Source organism: Eumetopias jubatus, unplaced genomic scaffold, assembly GCF_037043125.1.
Source record: "Eumetopias jubatus isolate StellerSeaLion01/CBP00866 unplaced genomic scaffold, mEumJub1_p1.0 scaffold_16, whole genome shotgun sequence".
Taxonomy (NCBI): Eukaryota; Metazoa; Chordata; class Mammalia; order Carnivora; family Otariidae; genus Eumetopias; species Eumetopias jubatus.
Genome location: NW_028274822.1, coordinates 86,601,090 through 86,613,212, shown reverse-complemented (window position 1 = coordinate 86,613,212; position 12,123 = coordinate 86,601,090). Strand labels below are relative to the sequence as shown.

General features: G+C 46.0%; 1 protein-coding gene and 1 pseudogene across 2 annotated transcripts in view; one reads left to right on the top strand and one right to left on the bottom strand.

Annotated features, from left to right (window-relative positions):
• Positions 1 to 5,265, bottom strand: part of MLXIP (MLX interacting protein) — a 60,094-nt gene extending 54,829 nt beyond the window's left edge. For both annotated transcript variants that reach the window (XM_028116508.2, XM_028116509.2), the window contains exon 1: positions 4,767 to 5,265. In XM_028116508.2, coding sequence (XP_027972309.1) covers positions 4,767 to 5,179 — 413 coding nt within the window. In that variant the 5' untranslated portion in view covers positions 5,180 to 5,265. The remainder of the gene's footprint in view (positions 1 to 4,766) is intronic.
• A 5,411-nt stretch (positions 5,266 to 10,676) lies between these two features.
• On the top strand, positions 10,677 to 11,005 carry LOC114219184 (thioredoxin pseudogene; annotated as a pseudogene).
• The last annotated feature ends 1,118 nt before the right edge of the window (positions 11,006 to 12,123 follow it).

Genomic DNA, 12,123 nt, shown 5'->3' with positions numbered 1-12,123 from the left:
CACGTAAAGAGAGGGGCGCCTGGGTGGCTCAGTTGATTAAGTGTCTGCCTTCGGCTCAGGTCATGATCCCAGGACCATGGGATAGAGTCCCATGTCATTGTCCTCAGGCTCACTGCTCAGAGGGGAGTCTGCTTCTCCCTCTGCCCCTCCGCACCTCTTGTGCTCACTCTCTCTCTCTCTCAAATAAATAAATAAAATCTAAAAAACAAAAATCACATAAAGAGAATCCAGCACACAGGGGTGCTCAGTTAGTGTGAATCCTCATCCCTTCTTCCACCCTTGCAAATAAACTCTCTCCACCTTCTCCTCTAACCTTTTTTCCCAGGCTCTTCCCAATATTATCGCTTTTCTTCGCCCTTCCATCAGTATGGCAATTAGCCAATCAGCCTCTACATGAAAAGGAAATCTGCTCCCAGTCTACTAAAGGGAAGAAGATAGAGCAAAGGAACACTGGGGCTTCCTGCTGGGCAATATGGTCCATAACTGTGGACAGTTAACATGGGGAAGGGGAGGTAAGTATTAAACCCTGATGTCAGGGGAAACCATCCACATTGATAGCAATTATGTAAACACACACACACACACACACACACACTCTCTCTCTCTCTCTCTCTCTCTCTCTCTCTCTCTCTTTCTCTCTCTCTCTCTCTCTCTCTCTCAATCTCAGTACTGCCAGCAGAGCTGGCTCACATTTTTTATCATAGCCCTTGCTAATTATTCTACCACTGTCTATCTGTCCCCCAATCCCTAGTTTGTGAGCTCCTCAAGGACAGAGACTGTCTTTCTCATCATCTCTGTAGCCCTCATTCCCACCTCATTCTCGCCCCTCAGTGCATACTATATAATGAACAAATACTAAAAAAAAGTGTAAAAGAAAACTTGCTTATCTTTGGCATGTTTGCAGAAGAGTAAATTTCGTCATTTGTGTGCACGGTTCCCATTTACAACTAGTTACCATGCCTAGCATTAGAAAGTACCTCTACTGATAACCTAAAATTTGGAGGATATTGTGCTCCAAACCTTTAATCCTGGCAATTCCTTAAGTCTGGCAGAGATTCCCACCTTGGGTCAGGAGCACAGGGTTACTATACAGAGCATAAGTATACAGGGGTAGATTTTGGAAATTCGTATCCCAAAGCTATCTTACAGGTCCGAATTAAAAGGTCTCCTCAGATATCCACTTAAGCAGAAACCCATTGTCCAGAAAGCTACTGCTTATCCCTAAATACATAAAAAGACCATCTCTTGCCCTCCAGAAACATTCACACCTAGGCCTCCTAATAAAGAGTTACATAAAAAGGTAGAGAAGTGAAACCAAAACCAACCACAAAAAAACTATCTACTAGATGTGATCAGAATCTGTGTGGGTGAGTTACATGTGTGACATTCCTTAAAATGTTAAGAGGGCAAGAACCATGAACTATGTTCTAGAGTACATAGCTCCATTGTGGAGCTTGGAAAGCATGGGCAAAGCAAGAATGCATCTATTTAGTATTTGTCAAGCAGGCATTTGAAAGCCACACTAAAAGACCCCAGTCAGACACGTTATTTCCTTCAGCTTACAGATGAGGAATCTTGGTCCTCCTAAATGTCAGCTGGGTGAAGACAGAGAATTGGATTCAGCCTGTGAAGCCCCCCTCTTGCCTGCCAGGTACTAGACACACTTACAGACATCATATCAGTTAATCCTCACATCCACCCTGAGGGGCAGTTTTATTCTCCCCATTTTACAGTGGCAGACAGGAAGGCTTTGAAAAGGTAAACCATGGGCTTTTTCCCCACCATCTATCACCTAAACTTTGCCTTGGAGAAAAGCAACTTCTTCCCCTCCAGAACATCCCAGTAATTGAGCACACATTGTAGGACCAAATCAAGATGTTTTCCTATGGGGCTATTTAGCATCACAGTGCGGGAAGGACACGGATTCTAAGGCCAGATATGGAGCTGTTACTTACCCAGGTGGGCCACTGGGCGCACTCAGACGCAGTCCCCATTTCTCAAACACCCTATTCCCCAACCCAAGTCAGTCCTGCCAAAGACCCTTTAGGAGTTTAAGACTTTGCATGTTCAGGAAGATCACACTCAGAATCCCTGGACCACTTCACGGGACTGGGGAAAAAATTACCACAACTTCCCCTGCATTTAGTTCCTCCCCCAAAGAACTGTTGAACATCATCTGGAAACAGCTGGGAGACAGCAGTTTAACAGGAAACGAAGCCAAAAAAAAAAAAAAAAAAAGGCACAGAGTGTACCAGGAAGAATTAGGCAGTTAGAACCAAGAGACCAGGAGACAGACAGGAAGCTGAGGTTAAAAAAGAGCCTAGGCCAGAAACAGGCAGAAGAGAAGGCCCCGCTGGCCTTCCTCTAGGCCCAAGGAGAAGGAGAAAACCTGGCAAACAGTGGTGAAGTCTCGAATCCCATGGAAAGGGAAGTCAGACCACCACTGAGATCAAGTCCGCTTCTCCCCTGCCCCCATCTCAATCCTCCTTCTCGGCTAGTGGTCATGATAGCACAGCTGAGGTCAGAAACCCCTGTTCGCCTGCTGCTTTCCGTGCCAGAGGCGAGAGCCCAGACAACTGGTTTTGAGTCATTCCTCTGTCAATCTGTACCACAGTTCCACACTGCCAACTAAATTTGGGGACAGTCAAATCAGCCTCACAGGGAGAGACAAAGAGTGTCTTCATGAGAAATTACTAGGCAGATACCCACTGGGGACCTGCAGAGTGGCAGGACTTGTGCACAGGGAACTACAGCAAAGCAAAAGAGCCAGTGCGGCTGGAGGTCTTGAAGAGCAAGGTAAGGGTGCATGTTGCAATCAAGAAACTTAATTGAGCAATGGCCAGTTGCCAAGATATTTTTGAAAGAAGTGGGGGAAAAAATGCCATTACTAAAATTCTTTGGTGTTCTTTAATAATAAGCCTTTAGGTTATCCAAACCTAAAAGGGCAAAGGGAAGACTGGTTTATTTTTCCTTTAGCAGAGCTTAGGTAAGAGCTTTCTACTCATGCCTCCTGCTACTTAATCATCCCTTCTCTCCCAGCACACGAAGAAGTTTACATTAAAAGAAAGAAAAGGATTAAGTCGTCTTCAGAAAACACATTCCTGTCTTTCACCTATAGTTTTGTTGGAAAAGGCTTTGTGGCATATGCTACAATCTAGGTGGGTTTGATTCCAATGAAGTGCTCAAAATTCGAGACTGAGTAAGCAGGGCTAAAAGAGGGCAAAAGGCTGCAATCTCAATACCATTTAAAAAAAAGAGAGAACATCTTCATAGGCTCAGTGCCAGCTCAAACTGGCAAGACCAGAGAATCAGAGCAGAGCCTAACCAATGTGCCACGCAAGGGGGATGGGAAGAGAGCTCTGGGTAATGCACTGCAGCCATGTGGCAAACAAACCACCAGGGAAACCTTCAAGAGAGGAAATGGGGTGGGGGTGGGAGGGCTCGTTTCAGAACATAACAAAGGAACAAATTGACTAATCATTTATTCCAGAGAGGGAAAATGCCACCCTGAGCCATGTTTTAACTTCAGGTAAATGTGTAATGTTTTAACTTGGATCTGGGTTTAAAGGCTCTCCAAAAAAGGCGGGGAGCGGGGGGGGTGGGGGGGGTGGGTGGGACGTACCTACTTTTCTTTACACTGTTTCTGGAGTCTCCTAGGAAACTTTCCCTGTGCCGCCTGCACAGCAGACCTAAGACAGCCTGGGCCAGTGCAATTACAAATGCAATAACCCTCACTCAGCAGAGATCCTATCGTGAGCTTCCTACGGGACTGGACTGCTCTGCACTGCAGCTAGCCCAAAGAAGTTCTGTTGCTGAGGCAGAAGTCACCTGGCACAAATACCTAACATGCACTCAGAAGGAGGAGAGGGTGGAAAGACACTTTAACTCGTGAGGGCCAGGCAGATCTGTGACTTAGAAAAAAAAGGGATTTCTGCCCAGAGCTGGATCCACGTGTCAGAATGGTGTCTGGGATGCCTGCCCTCAACAATGCCATCTCCATATAATGTTTCAGGGCTGACCAGAGAACCTTCCAACTTGTCAGGGGGGCAGACTGCACCTCCAACAGCTGTGGGTCTGAAAGTCTACCTAGGAGGCACCCAGGGTGGCCACTAAGGTGGGAGAGGGTCTCCCAATAAAGTAGATGTGCGGAGACCCAGCCTCTCTCTGCTGGGGCAATAAGAAAAGTAGCTAACATTTGCAGAGCATCTAACTATGTGTCAGGCACTGGAATAAGCACTACCTCTCTCGTTCCATCCCCAAAATAGCCAATGGAGGCTGATACTACTGTCATCCCCTCTTCATAAAGGAGAAAACAGGCTCCGAGATTTGACGCAACCATTAAATACTGGAACCAGCACTGAAGCCACCCCTGGACAGGTGCTCTTACCCATTACTCGATATTGCTGGAAACACACAAAGCGTCTGGGGGCAGGGGTGGAGAGTCGAGTAACACAAGGCGCAGCCTGTATTTACACCTCTTTCGCGTCCAAAGTCGGTGGCCTCGGGACATTGGAGGGGAGGGCCTGGATGGAGGACGTGAAGCCGGAAGAACCCAAGCACTGCCAGCAGGGGAAGAGGCCAGGACACCGACCCCTCTGGCTTCCACCGAGGATCCCAGACCCATAAACCCTCCCAAAGGGGCAAGAACCAATGGCAATGCGTGCAGCCCAGGGGTCCTCAGGCGGTCGAGCCCTCTGCGCCGGTTTTGGCAAAGTAGGAAGCTCCTCTGGAGAGGTGGGGCCGGCCCGGGGTCGCCGGGTCCCTACCTGTAGGCCAGGGTCATGCACTCGAAGAGTTTGGTGAGCGAGGCGTCGATGGACAGGTGACAGGAGCTGGTCTTGCCGAAGCTGTAGGTCTGGCACGTCTGCTTGTTGACCGTGTCGAAATCGTAGCCCTTCTTGGGCGGGTGCTCGCGGTGTGGCGACGACACCATGAAGTGGCCGCTGTGGATGATCTGCTGGCGGCGCGGAGGCTCCTCGCGGCCCGGCCCGGCCCTGGGCGGCGGCGGCGCGGCGCTCGCGTGGGCCCGGCCCGGGGTGGCCGAAGCGCAGGCGGGCGGCGGGGACGGTTCATCGGTGTCCGAGTCGTCGTCGTCCTCAGGCACCTGAGGCTTGAGCAGCACCGGGCGGCCCCGACTGCGGGGCCGGCGCGGGGAGCACATGAAGACGTCGGCGGCCATAGGGGGTGCCGGCCGGGAGCATCCCCCGGGGCTCCGGGCGACGCGGGCGAGCGAGGCTGACGGGGCGCCGGCCCGGCCCGCGCGCGGACTGTCCGCGAGCGCGCCGCGGGGCGGGAGGGGTAGGGCGCGGGCCGACAGGGCCGCCTCGGCGCCGGCCCCGGTGTGACGTCACCGGCGCGTCTCGGCCAATCGGCTGCCCTCGTCGGCCTCTTAAAGGCGCAGGGGAGCCTTTCCGTATCTAGGCGGACAAAAAAAGCGGGGGGTGGGGCGGGGAGGAAGGTCGCGGGAGGCCCCGCCTTGAGGCCCCGCCCCTCGCCGCCCCCTCCGCTCCCGGCTGCCGGGGATGCTGCGGGCCGCGGTGGCCGGGTCGTGCCACTCGCAAGGGTCGCGGCCTTGGAGAGGCGTTGGCCGAGCGGTGCCGTGCCGACCCCGCCCCGCACTCCCGGGAATCGCGCTGCGGGCGGGGCGGGCGCTCCACGTGGTGGGTGGAGGTGGGGCTCCTTCCCCCTCCCAGGCTCCGCTTCCTCTGGCTGGGCCTGGAACTGGGTCCTAACAGCTGGTCCCTCGTGTAGCGGAGCACAGTGGTTATGATCTCCATCTTCTTGATGAAAAGACTGAGTCTCTCAATACCAAAGGGATTTTTCTAACGCGGAAACAAGATCAAGAACACTTCTCACTGAGACCTCACACCCACAGAGTTGGAAACTGGCTCTTCCAAGTTAAGACACTCTCCAAGGGGCATCACAATTAGTACATGCCAGAGCCACCAGCTCCTTTAACTACAACTCCAAATACTGTCGTTTTTGTTAAGATCTTAAATTTGGAGGGTGAGCCAGCCCCCAAGCAATTCTGAAAGGGGAAATTCTGAGCCACAGTTTTCTTCTCTTTCAGATAGGGAGCAATTCTGTCTCAGAAAGTTGTGACGGTTAAAAATGATGGTAAATTGCTTAGCACAGTGCCTGGCTCGGAACGAGTGCTAAAGAAATGTTCTACGGACCGAAATAATGGAACCAACCAGACCAGAGTTACCTAGAAATTGTCAATACTCAACCACTTTGGACCTACAGAAACAGCAATTTCGTATGGTTCAGCCTAATAGTCAACACTTCTAGAAAGCTGTCAAGGTTTCAGGGACTCAAAGTCAGCCTGGGGTGGGGGCCATGTTGGGAAGATGGGGGATAACAGGGTATCGAGAGGGGGAAAGAGACACTTGGCTAAGAGCACCCACTCTAGTCCCTTGGGAGTCCTCCACAGCTTCTGTGCTCTGCTTTGAAAACAGTTTCACTTCCAGATTCGGGTGGACGCTGAGTACCCTGCCCCACCCTCCTCCTCACAAGGGCCTCTAGAAGGACAGTGCTCAGAGGGAAAATGAAAAAAGGCTCTTACAAAATGGGTCATGCATCCTCCTTCCCCAGATGTCTCCAAGGAGGGATAAGCCAAAGGGACTGGCGGCTTCGAGTATGAGTTTGAGGTCTACCCCCTTGCCCAAAGCAGTGCTCCCAACGCTGGTTGCAGATGTCTAAAAGGCCACCCTTTGACTTGCCTTCCTTCATCTGAAGACCTTTCTCCTTGGGAAACTCTTAAATACTCAGCTGCATTTGATGCAGCAATTCCACTTTAGAATTTGATCCTAAGATTGTAGCATCACTTATCAAGAGTGAACATTAGAAACAATGTAATGTCTGACAAGAGGGAATTCATTGAATATATTATGGCCCCAAATGGAATGAAACACTACATTTTGGCGGGGGGGGGGGGCAGAGAGAGAGGGAGAGAGAGAGAATCTCAAGCAGATTCCCCAGTGGGCGCAGAGCCCTGACAGAGGGCTCGGTCTCACAACCCTGAGATCATGACATGAGCTGAAATCAAGAGCGGGTCACTCAACTGACTGAGCCACCCAGGAACCCCTGAAACATGACATATTAAATGAAGTAAATATTACTGATGTGGAAAAATGTCCATGATACAATGTTAGGTGGAAAACCAACTTTTAAAAAAGTTATCAGTAGTTTGATATCAATTTCAAACAAGTACTAACAAAGTCATATATTTATGTGTGTGTGTGTCAGAAAATGCACCATAATGTTCACACCGCTTATCTCTGGGTGGAGCGATTCTTATTTTCTTCTTTATGCTTATCTGTATTTTCTAATTTCCAAAAGAAACAATTCTTACTTGTATACTTTTTTTTTTTTGAGTGTACTCTTTATTTCTCCTTGGTCTCTTAGCACAAAAGACATCTTTGTGGGAGGATTATACTTTTTTTTTTTAATTTAAAAAAGCAAACATCAATTCCCTAGGAGGACAGAACCTCTCTTAAGGCTGATGTTGCAAACTGGCAACCCATGGGCCATATGCAGTGCACAGACATGCTTTGTTTAATTCACACCACGGATTCTTAAAGATTGTATTAGAGAAAAAAAAAAAGAAAACAAGACTGGAGGAAAACACAGTTTGAAAGGCAGGAAGCAGAAAATTACCAAGAGTGAGATCTGGAGGGTGCAAAAAGCAATCAATGGCTAGAGGGAGAAGGTCTTGGGGGCAGTTTACCAGGATATGTGGAAATGATTGCAGAGAATCTAGCCTGAGGGGCCCCACCTTCCTTCCTGCAGAGTAAGGAGCAGTATTAACAGCCACATGCACAGAGGGACATGCAGGGCAGTGCTCCAGGGGAGCTAACAACTCCCACGAAGGACAGAGAGCTCCTATACCCAGCAAACCACAAGAACACAGAACCTCATAAGGACAGCCATCTCTTCTCAAAAAAATCAGAAGCCCTCCATTATAATTAAATCAACAATCAGGCAAATAGGAATTCCTGAATGCAGAGTATTACAGACCAGCAAAAATCAGTGGGCAAGCATTTAAGGAAAGCCAGCACTCTGGAAGAAAGCTACCTGAGAACCAACAAGTAAGGGGGAAGTTAGAACAAACAGAAGGCTTTAAAAACAATTAATAGCTCTAGAAAAAATGTGGAAGCTTCTGCGCCCATCAAGCAAAAACTCATTTTAGCTTCTTTATTAAAAGAAGCAAATAGAGGTCTTGGAAAATAAATACAAATATATGATTTTGAAAAGCTGAGTTGATAGCAAAATGAATATGGCTGGACAACACAGTAGTAAGCTAAAAGATTAAAACAGAATTTCTCCTAGAAATTCTGAAAGGACAAAGAGAAGGTATATGACATGGAAGGTACATTCAAAAGTTCCAGCACCTGCCTAATAGTTCCTAATAGAGATAATAGTGCCTAATAGAGAGAAAGAAGAAAGTGAAAAAGAGAGGGAAAAATAGAGAGAGGAAATAATTAAAGCAGCAATAAAGGAAAATTTTCCTGTGCTTAAATACACAAGCCTTCTCTATGGATCAATATAGGCTGATCGTGCTGTGATAACAAACCACACCCAAATCTCAATGGCTTAAAACCACAAAGGTGTGTTTTCTGGCTCTTGCTACCTATCTATTGGCTACGTGTCCATCACAGGTCAGCAGTGGACTCTGCTGGTTGTAGTCACTCTTAAGACTCAGGCTGGCAGAGCAACCACTGTCTGGAATGTTGCGCATCACTGTGGCAGAAAGGAAGAGAAAGATCAATGGGTCTCACATTAACAGTTCAGTGGTCCAGCCCAGAAGTGATATGTACTCACCACTCATTGCCTAGAACTAATCACATGGCCTCACCCAAACACGAAGGAGCCAGGAAGTATAATCTGAGCGTACGACTGGAACTATTTAGTTAATCGTACTGATGAGTAATGATCAATTATACCTTTGGTTTCCATGACTTTGATACCATGGATGACTCTCAAAAGCGTTATGCTAGGTAAAAGAATTCAGACTTAAAAGGCCATATATTGTTTGATTCCATTTATTTATATGACATTTGTAAAAGGCAAAATGATAGGGACGGAAAAACCAGATCAGTGGTTGCCAGGAGCTTGTGGGGAGGAAACTAACTGCAAAAAAGAACAAGAGAACTCTTGGTGGTAATGCAAATACTCTCTGTTGATTATGGTGGTGCTTGTATGACTGTGTAAGTTTCTCAAAAGTCATAGAAATGTATGCCTGAAAAGAGCGAATTTTACTGTATGTAATTTTACCTCAATAAATCTTGGCGGATAAAAGGTTAAATAAATGGCTTTTTCCAGCCATAGGATATTTGAAAGAATTACTGGAGGTTGTTCTTTAGCAAAACAAAAATTAAATTCAAGTAAATAGAGTACACAAGAAACAGTGTAGAGCAAAACAAAAATTAAACTTGAATCTTAAAAATTATGATAAGATTTTTATAAAAATAAAATTAAAAAAATAAAGTTTTTAAGAATAAGTCATGTTAGAAGTCTTGTAATTAAAAATACCAGTCCCCTATCTGGCCCCCACACACCCATTCCATACCCCTTAGTAACTGATAGCGCCACCCACCTCCTCCCAGAGGTAATCCCTTTTGAAATTTTTAGTTATTATTTCTAGTATTTATCTCCAAATTTTAAAAAAAGCCTCTTTAGCTATATATATATATATATATATTCTAAAATCCCAGGGTCCTGGAATTAAGCCCTGAGTTGGGCTGCCCACTCAGTGAGGAGTCTGTTTCTCTCTCTGCCTCTGCCCTTCCCTCTCACTCGTGCTTGTGTGCGCGTGCTCTCTCTGTCTCAAATAAACAATTAATTAATTAACTAAAAAATTAAAATATTAAAAAAAGAATGATTTTACTTTATTTTGTTATACACCTCTTTTCTCCCCTTTTTTACTACTATAGTTAAATTATATTTTGTTTAATTCATATTCAATGTTTTTATTATTTTGGCTACAAAATTATCTTATTTTATTTATTTTATTTTGTTTTGTTTTGTTTTTTTAGAGGGAGAGAGAGGGAGAAAGTGCACATGTGCATGCAAGTAGGGGGAGAAGGGCAGAGAAAGAGGGAGAGAGAGAATCTTAAGCAGGTTCCACACCCAAGCCAGAGCCCTACTTGGGCCTTGATCTCATGGCCCTGGGATCATGATCTGAGTCAAAATCAAGAGTTGGTTGCTTAACCAACTGAGCCACCCAGGCGCCCCGGCCACAAAATAATTGTGCACTATAATTTCTTTTCCTTGTTTCTTTGAACAAAAAAATGTTCAAATTTTTGTTTTTCCTGGAGTTAACAATTGCCTCACTTTTTCCCCCCATTTGTTTAGCTTTCTTTGAACCCATGGCTTAAGTCTTCCTGTACCATCCAATAGTTTTGTTAAATATATCTCAATACAACTTTGACAGAGTCAACCCTATCAGATCTTACCAGCCTCAATTTTTCCCACTGAAGTCCTTTGTCCTAACAATAGGGATTGATTGTTGTCTAGGCTTACTGCATAGCTATTGTCCTGGGACCTCCCTTTATCATCCTGGAAATTTACTTCATTGATCTTGTGTCAAATATACTACTTCCTAAGATCTGTATGGTGCTTTGGATCCCCTTTCATTGGTTTTTAAAATTGCTTGTCAGACCCCAGCCACGAAAATGGTGAAGCAGATTGAAAGCAAGTGTGCTTCTCAGGAAGATTTAAACAGTGGAGGAGATAAACTTTTAGCAGTTGACTTTCATTCACATGTTGTGGGCCTCGCAAAATGATCAAGCCTTTCTTCATTCCTTCTCTGAAAAGTGTTCCAACATGATGTTCCTTGGAAGTAGATGTGAATGACATCAGGAGGTTGCTTTCGAGTGTGAAGTCAAATGCATGCCAACCTTCTAATTCTTTTAAAAAAGGACAAAAGGTGGGTGGATTTTCTGGAGTTAATAAAGAAAATCTTGAAGAATGAATTAATCTAATCCTGTTTGCTGAAGCATAACCAGCCATTGCCTGTTTAAAACTTATAATTTTGGGGCAGGGGAAGCCTGGGTGGCTCAGTCAGTTAGGTGTTGGCCTTCACCTTGGGTCGTGATCCCAGGGCCCTGGGATCGAGCCCCATATTGAGCTCCCTGCTCAGTGGGGTGTCTGCTTCTCCCTCTGCCCCTCCCCTCCACTCATGCTCTCTCTCCCTCAAATAAATAAATAAAATCTTTTAAAAATTGTTTATAATTGTTTTATTTATGAAAAGGAGAGATCAAGCATTAAGACTATATACCCAACTGCCCTCTGATTGTAAGTGACAATAAAATACTAATTCTACCTTTTAAAAAAAGAAACACACACCCCTTGTCTTTGTCTTTCCTGGTGTACTTTCTTGTTTCATAGGAGTACATCCTCCAGAAAGCCTCTTCCCTCATGGGAAGCAGAATTTCGGGGGCTTTGCAAATCTAAAAGTGATTTTATTTTACCTGCATGTTTGTTTGATAGTTGGGCTGGGTAGAAAAATGTAGGCTGAATATCATTTGCCCTCTGAATTTGAGAGAGATTGTTCCACTATCTTGTAGCTTCTGATATTGCTTTTGAGACATCCAATGTCATTCTTTTGTTTGTTTGTTTAAGATTTATTTATTTGAGAGAGAGAAAGAGAGAGTGAGTGGGGGGAGGGGCAGAGGGAGAAAGAAAGAGAAGATCTCAAGCAGACTCCCCACTGAGCACGGAGCCCAACACAGGACTAGATCTCACAATCCTGAGATCATGACCTGAGCTGAAATCAAGAGTCAGACACTTAACTGACTGAGCCACAGCCACCCCTCCAATGCCATTCCTATACTGGTTTGGTTTTTTGTTTGTTTGTTTGTTTTCCTGTGACGTGTTTTTCTCTCTGGGAGCCTTAGAATCTTCTGTCATTAGTGTTCTGAATTTTATGATCATGTGTCTTAGTGTGGGTCTCCTTAAAATGAATGAGGTTGGGCACTCTGTGGGCTCTTTTATTTTTTTAAGATCTTATTTATTCATTTGAGAGAGAGCGAGAGAGCATGCAAGCAGGGAAGGAGCAGAGGGAGATGGAGAAAGCATCTGACGTAGATTCTGTGCTGGGTGTGGAGCCTGACTCAGGGT